Source organism: Melospiza georgiana, chromosome 27 (assembly GCF_028018845.1).
Source record: "Melospiza georgiana isolate bMelGeo1 chromosome 27, bMelGeo1.pri, whole genome shotgun sequence".
In the NCBI taxonomy this organism is placed as follows: domain Eukaryota; kingdom Metazoa; phylum Chordata; class Aves; order Passeriformes; family Passerellidae; genus Melospiza; species Melospiza georgiana.
Window position 1 is genome coordinate 4,331,070 of NC_080456.1, and position 20,766 is coordinate 4,351,835.

General features: G+C 45.6%; 1 protein-coding gene across 1 annotated transcript in view; it reads right to left on the reverse strand.

The window, feature by feature from the left end:
• The window catches only part of GRIK4 (glutamate ionotropic receptor kainate type subunit 4), a 205,154-nt gene that overhangs the window by 74,736 nt on the left and 109,652 nt on the right, over positions 1–20,766 (reverse strand). The window contains exon 3 of the mRNA XM_058041136.1: positions 6,524–6,688. Coding sequence (XP_057897119.1) covers positions 6,524–6,688 — 165 coding nt within the window. The remainder of the gene's footprint in view (positions 1–6,523; positions 6,689–20,766) is intronic.

Here is a 20,766-nt window from a genome sequence, read left to right on the forward strand (position 1 = left end):
AGCATCTTCAAAGGAATCCAGGGCTTGCTTTTCCTCCGTGCTTAAAAAATTTACAGGCACTTAAAGCTCTCCAGAAGATCCTTTTAAATGAGGAGCACCAGGCTGAAAGCAGCACTCATCAGTGCCTCTCAGCTCTGCCATTCAGCATCCACGAGGAAGGAGCTGCTCCAAGCTCTCCATTTCTCACAGGTCACCAGCACAAAATTCCCGATGAAAATTTTGTTGTGGCGTGCAAGGGGGAAAGTTTGGGGAGTGATTTTCTCCTCGTGCCTCCCAGCAGGAACAAAAAGTGGGTTAAGCAGCCATAGCAACAGGGTTGCAACAACTGGAGGAAGAAAAAGACCTGGCTTATCACTACCAGGGGGGAAACATCCACGAAAATGAAGGAAAATGAGTGGAAACAAAGTGGAGGTGCCTGAGGCAAAGGTTTTGAGCACGTTTGGAAAGATTCTCTTGTAATCCAAGCACATTTCCTGTTTTACCTGGTGCTGTCAGGGCTCTCAGGGAGAAAAGGCTCGACCTCGCTGCTGCCATGGGCATCCACACAAGCACTGGCAGCGCGTGGAAATGTTGGTCCTGTATCCAAAATCCATCCAATATTCCCAGGGACTGTAACCATGGACAATTCCAGAGCCCTGCCACTCCAATCCCTCCATACTCCAACACCACAGAAGCTGAGGGCTGTGCAGGGCCCTTTGGGATGCTGCAGGCTCCAGCAGCTCCGAGTTTCTGCCCCAATTTTGATGTTGTTTAGAATTCAGGGTCTCAAAAGTGCTGGAATTGAAGTGGCATCACTTTAAAAACCTTTAAAGTGGATCAGGTGTGTGCTCAGGGCACAGGGCAGTGTCCAACCATTTCCACGAGTGTATTTTGGAATTAAACCCACATTTGGGCACTTGGGTTACAGCAGGATATTTTTTAAAGGAAGGCAGAGCTGCAAACTTATTTTGAACATGAAAAAAACAACAGATGAGGAGCTGTTGGTGATAAATGCATTCACAACCCCTCAGACATGGCCAGAGTGCCTTTCTCTTCCTGAGATCTGGATCCGGTGTGTGCTCAGGGCACAGGGACCCTCCTTTTGTACGGCAGGGCAGTGCCCAACCATTTCCATGAGTGAATTTGGGAATTAAATCCACATCTGGGCACTTGGCACACAGCAAGAGATTTTCTAAAGGAAGGCAGAGCTGCAAACTTATTTTTGAACATGAAAAAGCACAACAAACGAGGAGCTCTTGGTGATAAATGTATTCACATCCCCTCAGACACGGCCAGAGCGTCTTTCTCTTCCTGAGATCCCAGGAAAACATTTCCATGAATCCTGCCCTGTTCAAAGCAGGCCTGGAAGGTCCCTCCAGAGAGAGGAGCCACCCCTGGGGCAGAATCATCTCATTGAGAGCACACAGATACCTGAGCAGGGTTTCAAACAGAACACACAGAGGATTCCTGGTTACAATTCAAAACAAACCAGCAGGCAAAGTGTGGAAACACCTCAGGAGCTCCCTGACTGCAAAACAGAGCTGAGATCTCCAGAGACAGGGACTGGCCATGGGATTCTCAGAGAGAAAACACCAAGGGCATAAAGGAAAGGGGTTCTGGAGATGCTCCTGGAGCATCCCGTGTGCTTCCTGACAGGAACCTGACACCAGAGAGGGCTGGGGAAGCGTCCAAGGCCAGGACGGCTTGGACAGGGCTTGGAGCAAACTGGGATAATGGAAAATGTCCCTGCTCATGGCAAAGGGTGGAAAAAAATGAACCTTAAGGTCCCCTTCCAACCCCAACCATTCCTTCCCTGATAACCAGAACAGGCTGAAAATGAAACTGAACACAAAACTGAAGCATAAATAAATAATTTATGTCCCCAAATAGTGGGACAGGCAAAAAAAAAACCAAAAAAACCCAACATGCTGGAGTCAACAGCACTGAAAGGACCCTTTGGAAGGGCACTCTGAAATATCCATTGTGTGGATAAATCAAAAATCTCCAATTCTCCAGCTGCTGCCTGACCTGCCCTGCCCTGGATTTTCTATTCTTATTTTTGAGAATCTTGAAAACTTGCCTGAAGGTGAAGAGGGGAAAAGGAAAGGGGGGGAAAAAAGGAAAAGGGCAGGGGGGAAAGGAAAGGAGGGGGAAAAAGGAAAGGAGGGGAAAAAAGGAAAGGGGGAAAAAGGAAAGGAGGGGAAAAGGAAAGGGGGAAAAAGGAAAGGGGGAAAAAGGAAAGGGAACCCAAAATAACAACAGCAAAACTCTTTTACCTACTCAGCTCTGATTGAATTTTGGGAGCAAATACAAGAGAAAAGGGAAAAGTGCAGGTTTTGGAAATAAAGGAATTTAGATGGAGAGCTGGATCCAGGCTGGAAGTGGCAGCAGCAGTTCCAGAACCCAGATCAAACTCCAGAGGAGTTTCCAGCCTCCCTGTGGGATTTAGGAAACCAGCAAAATGTGTTTATTTTGGGAGACTGGTTACTTTAACTGGATTCACAACAAAGAGGAGCTGAAAAGGCTGAGGAGGCCAGAGGGGACAGGGTGACAAGCAGGGAAATGTGTCCTGCCCAGACATCAAAGGGAACAAGGTGGTTTAGATAAAGACATGATTAAACAAGTCACTTTGGAGCTGCACAAAAGGAGCTGGAACATCAAACACAAAGAGAGAACAGGTTTTCCTTGAAACAGCAAAAAAACCAAAATAAATAAAGGCTCTGCTCACAACTTCTCATTGAAACCTCCTTAAAATGACACAGGAACAGCCAAAGTTTGTGTTCGTTCATGTCTAAAGCTGAATAGCAAACCAGGCATGAATGTGATGGATTGGTTGGGATTTTACCTGCTGGAGCAGCTCAGATTTTGGGGCTCTCTTACATGAAAACACCTGAGTCAGTCAGAAGGGAAAATGGGACAAAAACGGTGCCAGGAAAAAAAATTATAAAAATAAAATATAATATATAAAAAATAGATAAAAATTAAAATAAAAGTAAAGTAAAAATAAAATAAAAAATAAAATTAAAATAAAAATAAGAATAAAAATAACATAAAAATAAAATAAAATATAAAATATAAAATAAGATATAAAAAGATAAAATAAAATATAAAATATAAAATAGAATCAAATATAAAATTAAAGCATGAATAATAATAAAAATAAAATTAAAATTGAATAAAAAATAAAAATAAAAATAATTTAAAATATAAATATATAAAATAAAATATAAAATAAAAATAAAAAATAAAATATAAAATAAAAATAAAATAAAAATAAAATTAAAATTAAATTAAAATAAAATTTTAAAAAATGCTTACTCCCCAAATAAAAACCCTTTCTCCCCAAAATTCTTATTTTTTCCTGTATTTGGAGTATGCGGTGTAATCCCAGCACTCCCAGATCTGTCAGCTAAGCATAGAGCTGTGATATTTAACAGTGAATCAAGGAGTGTGAAATGTGAGAACAGTATTAAACAGCTGTAAACAGCTTTGCAGTCACAGGTTAAAACATCTCAACAGTTTTTATTAATATTGTGTGTCATAACAAAAACCAGCAACGTATTGAAGCATTTGAAAGCCATGAAAGCCTTGAAATTTAACTTTGGGGATCTGATTTTCCTCTGCCACCAGGATAAATCAAGAATAACATCAGTGACATTAATAGCAGAGCCATACAGAATCCAGATTATTTCTTTTTTAAGAAAAGCTTCCAGACAATTTTTTCCCCTCTGAAGAAAAGGCAAATAACACACTGCAAAATTCACTAAAATCAAGTCAATTTGCTGCAATTTCTACTCTAAAAACCCAAGTAAAGGAAACAAAGAAAATCACCCCAAGGTGAAAACTGGAAATGGGAGATGCCTTTTCCTCACTTGCCCTTTTCCCAAATTCTGCCCACACAAAACATTTGCGGAAAACAACAATTTCTCACACAATATTTCATTCTCAGACAATTAAAGTCCCTCTGCTGGAGAAACCTTCCAGGAGAAGAATTCCTGAGCAGTGTCACAGGCTGAAAATGAATCAGAAATCCTTCTGATGATCCTTACAGCATCTCTGGGGTCACTGCAATCAGGTCTGTTCCCCAAAAACCAAACTAGAGGCCAGGAGTGCTGCTGCAAGCAGGATATTTACAAGGAAAGAACAAAAATTGGGGTAAAAATGCCACTTTTGGGTGCCCAGAGAAGCTGCCATCCAAAAGTGGAAGTGTCTAAGGACAGCTTGGGGTGGAGCTGGATGAGCTTAAAGTCCCTCCCAACCCATTCCAGTTTGGGATTCTGGGATTCCATGGCAATTCCCATCCTTTCTGCAAGGTCTGGCCAGATAAACTGGATCTTAATTGGTCTGGCTAGATAAATTGGGTCCTAATTGGTCTGGCCACATAAATTGGGTTTGCCTTAATGTTGTGCCAAGTTAGGGGACAAGAGGGGACACCAGAGATGGGGAAAACCAGGAAAATGTTTAAAAATGGTTCGGGCTGGGTGCAGGTGCCTGAGCTGGGCTCAGCCTGGGCTGCCTGACAGGCTCTATAAATAAACTCAGGTTCTTGCTGAGATCTCTTTATTAGCTGCACACTCCTATAAATAGAGCAAACGCTGGTGCAGGAAATGAGGGAGCGATGTGCTGATCCCACAGCCCCACAGAGCTGCTCTACCTGGAGATCCCCGAGCAGAAGAGCCACCAAAAGTCCAGGAAAAAACCAGCCAGCCCCAAAGCACAACACCCTGCCACGCTTTCTGGGGATAACCCTGCAGATCACACAGTCATGGAAGGCAGAATCATTAGGAAATGAGTCTACAATTCAGATTATTTAAAATTATTCCTCCAGCTTTCCTGAGCCAACCAGTAATAAAAAGTTATAGCACTCCCTTGAACTCTAAAATGATTTTAAAAGGACGTTTTCCTATTCCAAAGGGTTTTCCCTCTTACAGGAAAAAAACTACCAGAGACCTTTAGGATTCCTTTCAAACTGTGGGACTGCGACCATAAATTTATTTTTTATTCACCAGCACAGAGCTGGCATATTGGACATCCAGAGGAACAACCCTAATAAAGAACAGCTTCATCCAGGGATTTGAAAGTGACTGGGAAATCTGCTCTCTTTGGAAATTAGCTCTTCTTCATCCTCAAGATTTCAAACATCACTTGAGGAACTCCACTTGGTGTAAATAAACCTGCTGCCAATCTCAAGCTCCAGGAAGAGCTGCTCTGTTTGCTGACACACAGGATTCCACAGGGTTTCAAAAACAACTTAATTGCACCCAACTTGCCCAAGAGTCTCTTGTTTGTTCACCATTAAGCTCTTGACAAAGGATCAGCATTACCCCTGTTTATTGACAGGCAGATTAAAGGAAATTATTTGTCCCAAGCCACTGAGTGGTGGCAAAGCTTCCTGGGGGCAGGGATTCTCTCAGTCCACGCCTGAGCTTGCACCAGCACATTTCACCCATCTCAAATGAAAACTGCTCTGTGCAAGGAGCAGAGATGGGTTTTTTCTCTCTGTTCCCCTTTGACTGCCACAAAATCACAAGTTCAGAGTGCCAGATGGCTCTTGGGAGGAGAGCTGGGCTCTCTGGTGATGCCTCAGGTTTTATATTTTATATAGGTTTTTCTATTTTTCAGGTTCTGTGCTTTAGTGTGTGGGTCTGGGTTCACATGAGGGCATGGTGAGCTCTGTGCACAGAGCAGGGAGACAAAACAATTCCTGCTCCAGCTGGGCACCAAGGACAAATGATCCAAATCTCAGCCCAGGAGCACAAACACCGTGGGCTGGAGAGAGAAAAACAAGCAGGGTGGGACTGCCTGGGCTAAAGCTGGGATGGGACAATGAACTGCAAGGTGCAAATGGAGCAGAACTGATCCCAGGGAGAGACCCCGGGAGCGCTCGTGCATTTTGGGGCCATTTTGGTTCATCTTGGGTTCATTTTGGGGCCATTTTGGGTCCATCTTTGGTTCATTTTGGGACCATTTTAGGTCCATGTTTGGTTCGTTTCATGACCATTTGGGGTTCATTTTAGGACCATTCTGGTTCACCTTGGGTACATTTTGGGACCATTTTGGGTTCATTTTGGGACCATTTTGGTTCACCATGGGTTCATTTTGGGACCATTTTGGGTCCATGTTTGGTTCATTTCGGGACCATTTTGGGTCCATGTTTGGTTCACTTCATGACCATTTGGGTTCATTTTGGGACCATTCTGGGTTCACCTTGGGTTCATTTTGTGACCATTTTGCGTTCACCTTGGGTTCATTTTGGGACCATCTTGGGGTTATTTTGGGTTCATTTTGGGACCATTTTGGGTTCATGTTTGGTTCATTTCGCGACCATTTGGGAAATGAACCAAGGTATTTGGGTTCATATTGTAACCATTTTGGGTTCATTTTGGGACCATTTTGGTTCATCTTGGGTGCAGCCCTGGCTGGGCTCTTGTGCTGCCCAAGGTGCATCCATCGAGCCTATTAACAAATCCCTGCTTTATTCTTTAACTCCTCCAGCCTCCGCTCCACCCCAGCCTCCCCAAGGCACCCCAGGGCCGGTACTCACTGGTCTCAGCTGTCTCGTACTCGCTGTCCCTCAGCAGCTCGAAGATGTCCACCTCCACCCTGGCCTTGCCCGCCCGCTCGGGCGCGCGGTTGATGCGGTTCTTGGCCAGGGTGATGGAGAGCCTCTCCCCTCTGCTGCACTCCATGGGGTCATCCAGGATGGCAGCTGTGGGGGGAAAAAAAGGTGTAGGCACGGGTTAGGTTTGGGATCTGCACCCCCCTCCTCATCCCCACAATGCCTTAATGCTGAGCTTTCATGTTTTCCACATTCTACACTGCATTGGAATAGAGCTCTGAACTTTACGTAAAGTGTTAGAAGTTCTTCTCACAGCTCAGTCCCACAGAACAATCCTTGTCCAGCCCCAGAACCAAGGACCCCACTGCAGCTCCAGCCCAAAAAGTGCAAACAACAGAGAACTGAGCAACAAACAACAGAAAATTGAACAACAGAGAGCAAATTGGGAGGCTGGGACTGCAGCACCTGAGCTGGAATTGGACAATGAACCCAATATGGAAATGGAACAAAATTTATAAAAGTGTGAAAACTCGTGACCTGGAGTCCATCTTGGGTGTAGCCTTGGCCAGGGTCCTGTACAGCCCAAGGTGTATCTTTAAAACCCTTTTAATAAATTTTTATTCCTTTAACTCTGCCCAGCCCCTGTTCCAGGTCTCCTCTCCAGCATCACCCACACTCCTGATCCCTGCAGGAGCTCTGTTTGTGCTCCTGTCACCACCAGAGCTGCCACATCCCCCTTCCCACACGTGGCCTTTCCCGCTGCTTCTCCCACTCCCCAGGCCCTGCCAGACAGGTGGGCGGTGAAATCTCTGCAGAGAAATCTCTGTTTTACCTGCTGGAATGCCACAGCACAGCCACCCACGCTGCCAGGCTCCCAGCACCCACTGCCACACGGGCTGGCTGCTCCCAGACAGGCTCATCCAGCTGCCCAACCCCAAAAAACCCAGATCCAGGAGCTGCCTCACATCCTAACGACGGCAGAATGTCCCCAAAAACCCCGGGGTGGCTCCTTTGGGGTGCTGAGGAGCTGGGATATTTCAGGCAGCAGCACTGAGTGGGGAGGGACAAATATTTTTCAAACGGAAAATTCCCTGCATTCAGGGCAGAATTTGACGAGGAGCTGGCACCCCAGTGGGTTTATCCTGGCTAACAGGAGGTGCCCCCCAGAACGCAGATTTTCTGTTTTATCTGGGGGAGAGCAGTGCTGCTGCTTGCTCTGTGCATTAAAAAAATACCAATTCTTGTCTTCTCTCCCCCAAAAAATCCCTCCACAGGGAGAGGTGCCCTTCAGCACTGCTCAGGTGCTGGGGAGAAGGAAAAAGGGAAGGAAAAGGAAAAGGGAAAAAGGAAAAGGGAAAAGGGAAAAGGGAAAAGGGAAAAGGGAAAAGGGAAAAGGGAAAAGGGAAAAGGGAAAAGGGAAAAGGGAAAAGGGAAAAGGGAAAAGGGAAAAGGGAAGGAAACTCAACAATTCCCTCTTTTCCTATCTTTTCCCAGTTTTATGGGAGTTAATTTGAGTTCTTTTTAATCTCATTATGCCACAAAAAGGGTTGTGCTTTCCTCCAAGGCCAGGAGCAGGGGATTTAGGATATTAACATGGCTGATGACTTCTTTTAATTAGAACAAAGCTGGGAGAGCAATTTGCCACCAACTCCACTTTTCCAGGAGAGAAGCAGAGGAGAAAGTTCTTGCAGGAACTTCTCCTGCAGCCCTGCTCCCAGGGAAGGGTAAATCCATGATGAGCATCACCAAATGAAGCTCCTGCTCAGGTGCTGACTGTGTGAAATTAAATATCAGCACTGGGGGAGTGGATGTCAGCATTCTCAGATTCATTAGTTTCTAATTTAAAGCTTCAAAATCACTAAATTGGGGAATGTTTTTCAAGTATTTTCCTAATTGGCAGCTTTCAAACAAAATCCACTTCCACTAATGCACAGTTAAGTGATTTTGAAGTATAAAAATAGTCAAAAGCAAAGCATTTGGAATAGTTTCCTCAAGCCAGCTAAGCAAAAAAAAAAAAAAGTTTGTACAGAGATTTTTTAAATTTCTGTTTAGGATGGGATTTTTCTATTCTTATTTTTGAGAACCTTGAAAACTTCCCTGAAGGTGAAGAAGGGAGGAAAAGGGAGGAAAAGGGAGGAAAAGGGAGGAAAAGGGAGGAAAAGGGAGGAAAAGGGAGGAAAAGGGAGGAAAAGGGAGGAAAAGGGAGGAAAAGGGAGGAAAAGGGAGGAAAAGGGAGGAAAAGGGAGGAAAAGGGAGGAAAAGGGAGGAAAAGGGAGGAAAAGGGAGGAAAAGGGAGGAAAAGGGAGGAAAAGGGAGGAAAAGGGAGGAAAAGGGAGGAAAAGGGAGGAAAAGGGAGGAAAAGGGAGGAAAAGGGAGGAAAAGGGAGGAAAAGGGAGGAAAAGGGACCCAAAATAACAACAGCAAAACTCTTTTACCTACTCAGCTCTGACTGAATTTGAACTTTGGGAGCAAATACAAGAGAAAAGGGAAAAAGTGCAGGTTTTGGAAAGAAAGGAATTCAGATGGAGAGCTGGATCCAGGCTGGAAGTGGCAGCAGCAGTTCCAGAACCCAGATTAAATTCCAGAAGAGTTTCCAGCCTCCTGTGGGATTTGGGAAACCAGCAAAGTGTGCTCATTTTGGGAGACTAGTTACTTTAACTAAATATTAAACCAGCCCCCGGCACTAGGGAGGTAATGAGGCTGAACTAATCTTTATCTATTAAAGCTGGAGGATGAAAAAAGGTCATTAAAAGTTTAAAAAAGGTTGGTTTTAAAGCTTCATGGCTCAGGACACTGTGCCAAAGCTCATCTAATAGTGGCATCATTAAGTATGAACGAAAATCTTTCTAGAAATTCCCTTTCATCTCTTCCTGTCTATTAAACAGGAGAAGATGCATCAAGTAAATCTTTAATCCTGAAGACTTACAGCAAAGTCTTTGAACTTGGTTGCCCTCAAAAATCACTTCTGTCTTCCCCATTGTGATAAATGTCACCAGTCTGGACTGCTGCTCCATGAATGATGAGGAAAATGTTGCAGAGGGAGCCAGGAGCACCTGGACCTGCAGAGCCTGGCTCAGGGATGCTCAGGATTTCCCAGGCGCTGAGTGAAGCCACCAGGGCTGAGGTTTCCTCAGGAAGAACTTCTCTTCCCATGGGATGTTCCAATTCTGACAGTAAAAACATCCCTTGTACTGCAATAATCAGATTTTTATTCCATTTACTCAGACTTACCATGCAATTAACAGATTCCCACACAATTAACACAAAATCCACGCTCCAGAAGCACCAACTCAGAGTTTATCCCTTTGGAGTAGCTGGGAATAATCAATCAAGGTTCAAGCAACAAGCGACTTGCACTGCAAATCTCCACCAGACACAGATTTCAAAGGCAATGCTCAAAGTTAAGGATTTAACAGCAAGAAGAAGGAAAAATAAAGGTATAATTGGGAGCCAGAGAAATGCAAGGGATGGGACGGCACCTTCTGAGAAAAGCAGATTTTAGTGACTGTCCTGCAGGGATTTTTCAGCCCTAAGGGATGGGGGTGAGGAGGAATTGGAGCTCTCTGGTAAAGAAGGAGCTGGGAAAAGAGGAATTGGAGCTCTCTGCTGGGGTAGGAGCTGCACAAGGAGTTTCCTGTGGCTTCCCCAAGCTCCACACCCCCAAGTCCACCCTGGATGGGGCCACGTGGCCAAAGCCCTTCCTGTGGCAGCAGATGCTCAACCCCTTCCTGCCTCTTCCTTCCAGGAGGAGGAAGGCCATCCATATCTCAACCCCAGACCTCCATTTCTCCAGCCCACACCTCCATGTCTCACCCCCACAAATCCATTTCTCAACCTCCATGCCCATTCCTTGGCCCCACAAATCCATTTCTCACCCCCCATGCCCATTTCTCAACCCTACACCGCCCGTTTCTCAAACCCACATGCCCCTTTCTCAATCCCACACCATCCATTCCTCAACCCCACACCATCCATTCCTCAACCCACAGCTCCATTTCTCACCCACACCATCCATTCCTCTACCCTACACCATCCATTCCCCTACCCCACACCATCCATTTCTCAGCCCCACAAATCCATTTCTCAACCTCCATGCCCATTCCTCAGCCCCACAAATCCATTCCTCACCCGCACAGCCTCCATTTCTCACCCCACCCAGCTCAGATGTGCCTCTCTGTGCCACAGCAGTGACACAGCAATCCCAGTTCAGCCGCCCAGAAGATCCAGTACCTGCCACTGGAGTTGAGCAGTCCTTGTGTGCCCCCGAGCTGGTGAGGCACAGCCGCCCTCTGAGGCAGTGCCCAGGCACTCAGCCAGCTCTGAGTTCCATCGTGAGCAGCCCCAGCTGGCCCCAAGCAGGGCTGAGGAGCAGAGAGCTCCATCCTGCATCCCCCAGGGCGCTCCTGGAGCTCTGCCTGCCCCAGCCAGACTCAGCACACGCACTCTGACAAGCTGAGCCCGCTGCGAGCCAGCTCCAGCAGAGCTCCCCAGCCCGTGATTCATCCCACAGCTAATGAAATCACATTTTTATAACAATAACAGGGAACAGATGCCACTGCCAGGATTACACAGAGCCACAACAAACTGTGTGCAGCTGACCTTTCCCCTTCCCCTTTTCCTTCAAGGCTTTTTTTCTTTTAATTTACATTTTTCTCAGATGCTTTTTATACCTTTGAAATGGAAAGTCATACTCAGAAACACGATTTCTATCTCAAGGCATCTCTTGAAAATGCAGATTTAACACAGCACTGGCTTGGTAAACAGGATATTTCACTGTTCATAACCTGTCCCTCCAAGTGAAAAACACATAAAGGTACCTGTAATATTTCCTAAATGTCCCAAGTGACAGGTTAAGCTCACACCTACAACCTCTCGTGATTTATGCTGTAAACACAGCCACAGGATCAGTGAACTTGGAAAAAACCTCTGGGATTATTAAACCCAACCTGTGCCCAGAGCTCTGAGTGCATCAGTCCAGTCCTTCCCTGGACACCTCCAGGGATGGAGACTCCAAACCTCCCTGGGCTTCTCCTGACAATATTTCACAACCTTTCCATGGGGAAATTCCTGCTGATTCCACCCTGAGCCATTCCCTCTCCTCCTGTATCTGTCCCTGGGAGCAGATCCCAAATCCCCCCTGGAATTTGCAGGGAACCCCAATATGGGAAGAGCTGAAAATCTTGATTCCATGTTTCAGAAGGCTGATTTATTATTTTATGACCTATATTATATTAAAAGAAAATTCTATATTAAAACTATACTAAAGAATTATATATATAAGATATAATAAATATTCTATTTTTATATATTTATATATAAAAATAGAATTTTATATTTTATATATATTTAAATTTTTATTGAAATACATAAATAAATTTAAATTTAAATATATAAAATTTTATATATTTATATATAATATAGATTATATTTTATATAAATATAATTAAACTATACTAAAAATTATATATACTATATATGATATATATCCTATTTTAATATAGAAATATAATTTTATAAATATAATATATTTATATTATATATTATATTTCTATATATAAATACAATGTTTAAATATAATATAACATATTTTTATATATACAGTCCTTATATATAAGGACTTTTTATATATATATAATTTTTTTTATATATATATATATATATTTTTATATATATATATATACCAGTTTTATATATACCAGTCCTTCCTCGGCAAACCAGGAAACCCAAAAGAATTCCAGGAAAATATTTCATTCTCCAAACACCCTCAGAGTCCTGCTCAGGAACACCAGGAGATGCCCCCACATCTCCCCGTCCTCCTGAACTCCACACCCACGAGGCTGCAGGGTCAGCTGATTAAAAATTGTTGCCAAAATTGCCTTTTTTTAATGTTTTTCTGCTCTGCTGAATAAAGTATCAACCCTCCAGGCTGTCAGTACAGTAAAGGAGAAGAAATTTGCACAGTTCCTCATTACAGGGCTGTCAAGTGGAGCTCCAGTGGAGAAACAGGTGGGATTGTATTTCCATTATAATCTCTGAAGTGCTGCTTAAAAATAAAATAAAAAGGCGTCAACACGCTATTACTCTGCGAGGAAAGAGCACCTCATCAAGGAGAAAGAGAAGATCTGAAAACATAAAATCTCCTCCACAAAGAGGTTTGATAATGTTTGTCTGGTCAGGGGAGCACAGGGCTATTTATTGCTCTTGGCCAGCACTGGAAATCTGCATTTAAATGGAGCTTCCCTCTCATTCCTGCTATCCTGAGAGAGCAAATTCAGGGGAGACGTGATAAAAGCAGCTGAGGGCTTTACTTCCTGCTGCTTGAAACACAATCTCTCTTTTATCTTCTTTAATAACTGTTTTGTGTACATAAAATCAGAATTACACTCCCCGGGACCTGGAGTTTGCAGGAAAAAATTGAGCAGGAAGGTGGTGATGTGTCCATCAACCTCAGAGGGACCATCCCTGCATCCCAAAAAACAAAAATCCCAAAAATCCCTCTGGGGCAGACAGGGAAAAACCCTCCAGGCTCCTCATCTCACCTGATTTTGGGAATATAAATCCCTATCCGAGGCAGCAGCCAACACTCTGAGCACAAAGACAGGAGCAAAAAGGCACAAAAAGAGAAGAAAGGGGTCAAAAATGGGAAATTCCCATGCAGAGCTGGCTCAAGGGGGCTGAACCCACCCTCTGGTAACAAAGCAGGGCAGGAAATTGATTTTAAAGGGAAACTCCTGTGGGTTTTCACAGCCAGAGAGAGTTAAGGCACTGCAGCTGTGGAGAAAATCCTGGGCTGGGGATTTGAATATTGGGGGTGTGAACGGTTAAATCTCACTCCAGACCCTGAGAAAGCTGCTAAGAGAATTCCCCAAGCCAAGGAGAGCAAAGCAGGGGGGAAGGAGCAATGGGGGATTGAAATTTCCTGAGGTGTAGGATCAGGGAATGGGACAGGTTGGAACACCAGGGGCTTTCCTCAATGTCCCCCAAACCCCCAAAAACCAGGGAATTCCAGGCACCAGGATCTCATTTCTGCACAGGTCAGTGTGGTGGGGTGGGATGGCATTTTCTGTTTTCTCTGAAACTTTGCAGCATCAGCTCCCCACAGCACTGCCCTCTAATCCAGATTTTCAGCACCTCTGCAAAGCCCCATCTGTCAAACTGGGCCAGAGTTTGCCAAAAATCCAAGCTCCCTTCAGGCCACCCACATCCCCTAAATGCCTAAATCTTATTTTCTTAGGAATCCAGCCTAAAACCACTGACCCGAGTTGGGAAGATCATTTTTCTGCCTGTCTTTTGCTTCCATAATGTCAAGCTGAGTTTCCAAAGGAGGTTTTTCCTGCCCATTTTTCTGGTCTCAGGTGACTGGCAGCAGCTGTGGTTTTGTAGGAAGAGAGCACTGGGAAGCCCTGGCGGGGCCAATAAACTTGGCAAGACCAAGAAATGAGCAACAACTTAATTAAGTCAGCAGAGAGTATAAATATAAGAAAAATAACCACACAAACCCCAAGTGCCACGGCCAGGCAAGCAAAATGAATGAGGAAGGAAGAAACAATGGGTAAAGTTCTGAGTTAAAACAACAAAAAACAACAACAAAAAAGCCAACAAAAAAAAAAAAAGGGAAAGTCCAATAGGATTTATGGCTCTGATGATGGATTTGAGGGATGGAAATGAATAATGGAGCTGGGGAGTTGGCAGGAAAGGACCCAGACCCCACAAAATACCCTCAATAAATGTGTTTTGTAGCCACAACCCCACAAACCCCCAGAGCTCCATCCCCAGGGTTTCAGCGGCCGTTCCAGCACACACAAAGTTCTGCACCACTTTGGGATTTTCTGACTGAAAGGAATTTAAGGAGAGAAGCATTCCCAAACCTTTGCCTTGCAGGGAAAACCATTTCCCGAACCTCCTTCTGCCCACAGGCTGGGAAAGACCTCAAAGATCATCCAGCCACCACCATGGTCACTAAACCCTGTCCTCAAGTGCCACAACCACGCGTTTTTGGAACAATTTCAGGGATGGTGACTCCACCACCACCCTGGGCCAGTGCTTGGCAGCCTTTCCATGGAGAAATTGTTCCTCATTTCTAATCCAGACCTCCCCAGGACATCTCCTCTGATCCTGGTGAGGATGAGACAGCAGGGTACAGGATTTAAGGAACTGGGGGTCCCTCTACAGCCCCTGAATTTCCATTAAGGGGGGCTTTAATGCCCATTTTCCTCTGAATATTTCTGCATATCTCAGCATTTAAAGTGCATTTTCTCTTCTTCCAGCCCCTCCCTGTTTCAGTGGGGTCCCAGCTCTGGCTGATCCCTCCCAGGCTGGCAGGGGATGCACAGCTCAGCCCAAAGGATGCAGAGGGGAAAATTCCAGGTCCTGGAATTAATCCACACACAGAGACACAAAACAGCCTTGGATGTACCCCCAAAATCAAGGTGAGGAAGAGGAAATGTGGAGGGATCTGGGAGTTTGCTTGCATTAATATGGAGAATTTAGAGATATTTTGCACCTCTTGTGTTCCTGTCCCAGATCACTGGCCACTGCTGCTGTGACAAATCTCTAAAAGATGGGCCCAGGGACAAGGACCCACCATGCAGGATGCAGATATGGCAATTGCTATAAAGATACGAGCCAGACAAATGATAGGTGCAATGATTTTCATTCTCTCGTGATGGATGACGAGTGAAGAGATAAAGTGACTCCTCAAGGTTTTCCAGGACCACGTGGCAAATAAACAGATTTAATGTGCCAGGAGGCTTCAGGAGGCCTTGCTTAGAGACTCAGCCTCTCTGCCACCAAACCCTGACAATTCTGCCTCAATTCTCAGCCCTACAAACAGATATTTTTGGGGATGGGAATCCCTGGAAGCAGGAATGTGTGTAAAGATCAGTGGGTCAACGCCACGTGGCGGAGAGTGGATGGAAGAGCCAAAGTGTGTCTGGGAGCCTTTGGGTTGGAAAGGACAACAGAGATCATCAAATTCCAGCTCCTTGCCATGGGCAGGCAGAAATCCCATGGGCAAGGAGAAGTTCCATGGGCAAGGAGAAATTCCATGGGGCAGGAACACCTTCCATGGGCAGGGAGAATTTCCATGGGCAAGGAAGAAATTTCATGGGCAAGGAAGAAATTCCATGGGCAAGGAGAAATTTCATGGGCAAGGAAGAAATTCCATGGGCAAGGAGAAATTCCATGGGCAAGGAAGAAATTCCGTGGGCAGGAACACCTTGCATGGGCAAGGAGAAGTTCCATGGTCAGGGAGAAATTCCATGGGCAAGGAAGAAATTCCATGGTCAAGGAAGAAATTCCGTGGGCAAGGAAGAAATTTCATGGGCAAGGAAGAAATTCCATGGGCAGGAACACCTTGCATGGGCAAGGAGAAGTTCCACGGGCAAGGAGAAGTTCCCTGGTCAGGGACACCTTCCATGGGCAAGATGAAATTCCATGAGCAGGAACAATTTCCATGAGCAAGAACACCTTCCATGAGCAAGAACACCTCCCTCTATACCTGTCTGCACCAACAAAAGAGCTGAAAATATCAATAAAGCTGGGAAAAGGTCACATTGGAAACCTCACCTCTCTTGAAAGATGATCCAGATGTCTTAAAGCACATCAAAGAGTTTGATCCAGGCATAAAAGGACTCTTGAGCCTTCCCCTGAGGTGCCTCAGGATTGTTTTCATCCCTGAGCTTCCCTGACAGAACAAACACCTTTTGCTGCTGAGTCACACTGGAATGAGATGCTGAGGAGCTGCCACGGCAGATGTGGAAGCCCTTCAGATCCAACACTGATCAATCTGCACAGCCTGGATTTATTTCTTCTTTTGCCACTCGGCCTCCAGCTGATGCAATGGGCTGCTTTAATGCCTCCCTGCCTTCCCTCGTTAGTATGCTCTGCCCACTGCCATCCTTCTCCCCTGATGGCTTCTTCCCTGACTTCTGGATGGCAAAGAGAAACAGCAATTTGCTTTTCCCTGCACTCTGACATGGCTTTCCCTGCCTTTCTATCCATCTTAGCAGCACACTGCTAATTCATCTAATCCCAGGGTACTTTTTCTGGTCGTTTGGACACAAAAAAAAAAAAAAGAAAAAAGGCAGCTTCACTTTGTTTTTTCAGATGGGTTTTTGAGAAAAGGATCTGCAGAGCCCTGAGTGAGTGAAGCGATGCACAGCAACATCCTTGCTTGGAGCAATTTGTCTCAGCATCCTCTGGAGACCACCCCTGAGCAGGGGGAGTGTCAAACACTGCCTGGAGAATCCCTGGCACAACAGGAAAAAACAACCATGAAATCCTTAAAAAGTTCCTCCAAGTTTTCCCAGAGAACCTCAGAGGTTTCTCCTGCAAGGCTCTCCAGTGTGGGTAAAGAAGAACTTTTGGGCAAACAGCTTTTGCTTTCAGCTTGGGAGCTCATTACGGATTCTCCTGCATCTGGAAAAGTTTTCAAATCACCACACAGAAACTGGAGAGGGCAAGTGAAGAGCAAGAGAGGGAGAGAGGAAAAGCAAGGCTACAGCAAAGGCTCAGCTGCAGAGAGTAAATTAAAGCAGACACAAAAACTCTTCGTGAACAAGGCTGAACAAACCCAAGGAAAAGCTGTTCCAGGCTCCTGGGATGTCAGCAATGATGGAAGAGCTGCTGGGGCTGGGGAGGAATCAGCACCAGCCCTGGGTGAGGATTGAGATGTTCCAGAGGCAGCCAGGCTTGCAGAGCAGAGTGGAGTGAATTACATCCCCTGCAGTCTGTTCTGAGGCTTCTTCCAGGGGATACTGAATTAGTGACATTAATGCAGCAAGGAACTGGATCAGGCTCCCAGTGATAAGCTTAATTAAACAACAGAGCTATCCATGGGCTGGGCTTTGTGTTATAAATAAGCAACATTTACACTGATTAATTGAAGTCATGGTTCAGATCATTAAATCCTCCTCCTTCCAACCATCTTAATGAGGATACCTGAAGAGCTGAAGGCAGCAGTGATGTTTGACACTTGCAAGCCTCAGAACTCACTTAGGGCAGGGCATGGGGTTAGGGGACTCCTTCCCATTGCCTGGTATTGCTGTGGGTGGCCCTGGAATTTCTGTGAGATTTTTGGGGCTCTGTTGGGGCTCGCTTTCATCGCTGTCATGTGAGGAGTCAGGGCTGGCAGCCTCAGGCAGCACCACGTTCCCAGTACTTCTCCAAGTCTGTAAAAGACTTCTTAACACAGCAATGAAAACATCTTGGAGACAGCCAGCCGTGTCAGCTGCCCTCACAAATCCAATTCTTTTTCATTATCCCAGCCAGAACGAGCCTGCCTGGAGGAACAGGGCTGCTTTATCATCCTGCCCTGCCTCTTCCCACGTGAGAAAGGTCCCGGGCCACGTTTGGGACAGCAAACTGTGACCCCACCATCAAACCCCCAACCCTGCCACCCACTCCCGGCCACTCCTCTCACCTCATTCCACGCTCACAACAACGCCCTGCAGAGTTAAAGGGGAAAACCCTTCTGAGAGGCTTCACTCCATGAGATTGGAGGTTTAGAGAGGATAAAATCCCCACCCCAGCGCCGCTCCGAGCCGGGATCAATTAAGGATCATCTCTAACACTTATTCTAATTGGAATTATGAAAGCAGAGTAGACCCTTTGTCCCCTTCCTTTTCAGCTTTCTGCTCCTTCCTCCCAGAGCCTGAGAGGTTTTATACAGCTCTAATATTTCAGAGAGTGGCCTTGGTGCTCTGAAGTGAAAAGCCAGCTTGGGAGACCATGGCTTGCTCCAGCTCATCCATCACACCTGCTCCCAAACCCAGTGGTTATTAAAAATTAGAGCTGGTCAAATTATTGTTATATTTTGACACATGGAGAATATTATTATCATCCTTCCCTGCTGCCCCCAATCCCTGCTCATGAATCATTCATGAGGCTCTGCTTGTTCCTGCAGAAGAGCTGAGCTCCTCCTTTGTGCCAGGCAGGTTTTGTGCCCAAGGAGCAGAGCCAGGGTGCAGGGAGGCCCTGGGGGGAGCCAAGATGAGCCCAACAAATGGTCCCAACAAATCCTGCAAGGCTGATTTCCACCCCCGCCTCCATCTCCCCCAGCCTTTCCACCTTTTCCTTAACACAATCCTCTCATATTGGGAGCTGACTAATGGTGACAATAATAAAATAAACTTCATTTTGGATCAGTTGCAGGACTGGGGCTATTTCCTCCATCTCTTCACCATCACAGAAAGCCTCTTTTAAATGGATAACAACGATTGTGAGGGGCCAGCTATTACCTTGAAACCTCACATTTTGATATATCCAAAGCTTTTCTCTTATATAAATAACAGTTATTACTGTAAAGTGATTTTCCCCTTTCTCCACTTCCAAAGAGTTCCTGCAGGAGCTGGTGGAGAAAATGGCTTCCATTAATGCCTCACTTAGGCCCTGTTGCTTTCATCCTTTAACTCCCATCATTAATCTCCTCATGTGTCTTTAAACAAATGTCATTCATTCATTCATTCATTCCACAGCTCTCTGGCAGCAATTCTTCCCCAATCTAACCCCAATCTCCTTTTCCAGTTGAACAGGAGCTCTTCCTCCCCTGAGTCATCAGATCTGAGCTCCTGCCAGGCAGGGAAAAGCAGTCTGGTCAGGCAATTTCCTGCTAATTCCAAGGAAAAACAAGAGAACCCACCATGAGAGGAGGCAAGGAAACCTTGGAGGATCATTTTGTGAAGGGACAATTTCAACCTTGCAGTGAGAGTCCCCTTGGCTTGGGCAGGTTCTCAGCACAGGGAAAACATTGTCTGTGGCCTCTGAGCATCCCACAAATGCAGCTGCTCTGCAAAAGGTGCCACTTTGCTGTGGTTTGGGGACAAACAAGGCTGGCCTTGCCTGTGACAGGCACGTCACAACTGCAGCTCTGGGCTGTTTGCTCAGGGCTCTGAACCAGCTCCAGCCGCCAGCAGCAAACTGGGACCCCGCTTTCTCCACTCCCAAAGAGTTCCTGCAGGAGATGGTGGAGAAAATGGATTTTCCCCTTTCTCCACTCCCAAAGAGTTCCTGCAGGAGATGGTGGAGAAAATGGATTTTCCCCTTTCTCCACTCCCAAAGAGTTCCTGCAGGAGATGGTGGAGAAAATGGATTTTCCCCTTTCTCCACTCCCAAAGAGTTCCTGCAGGAGATGGTGGAGAAAATGGATTTTCCCCATTCTCCACTTCCAGGAGATGGTGGAGAAATTGGGTTCCTTTCATGCCTTTGCTCAGGGCTCTGAACCAGCTCCATCCCCCAGCAGCCACAGAGGTGCTGTCACCTCCTTTTGGTGGAGACAAGAGGCAGAAAAGCCCAATCTGCAGTGGAATTTAGGCACCAATCCTGCCCCTGAGGGGGTAAAATCCCACCTTTTTCAAGGATTTCATCCCTCTCATCCATGGAGCAGCACCCAGCACCAGAATTTGAATTTTGCTCGCACTGCCAAGGCCACAACATCCCCCAGCCAGGGGAGGACACACTGACCTTTCAGCAAAGGCAACCATATTAATTATATTGTTTGTATAATATATATACCTTATAATGTAAAGTATTCCTACACATCTGTAAAGAAGTGTCTTTCAGAGCACAAATATTTGTAGAGATTTACCTCTCCTTTTTTTAAGGGAAATATCCTTGAAACTGCTCTAAGGAAAAATGTATGGGATAAGAAAAAGATATTTCTTATTTATTCCCTATGTCTTCTTGCCCAAATAAATAAGGAAACACTGAGACATTTCAACGTCCAGACTAATTTATCTAATTAAGGCTAATTATGCATTAGTGGGCACAGGGGGCATTCTGGGGACACAATGCCACCCTCATCATCTGCTCAGGGGATCTGTCCCCCACACATCCTCAAAAGAGAATGGTTCTTCCCCAAAAAACCTCAGTTTTGAGAGGTTTAACAGCAAGGCCAAGGCGGGATTGTGAGCTGGAGACGAATAACCTTCACTTCAGAGTCTCTGAGTTTCCCCTGCCACCTCTGGGAGCAGAAACAGCAAAGATTAATTCTTGCAGTGACCTGCTGTAAGTCCTGGACATCTGGACTCTGCTGCTGTGTCCTGCTCCCCCTGAGTGCTGCCATTGCCCTGCCCTTGCTCAGCCACAGCCTCTCCCTCATTATCATCTGTCAAGTCCAATTAACGAGTGCAGTGACATCAGGGGACACCATTCCTGCAGTCTCCTGCCAGAGCCACTTGACAGGAGCCCCCACCCTTGAGGAGATGGGGTAAATCCCCACAAAATTGTCA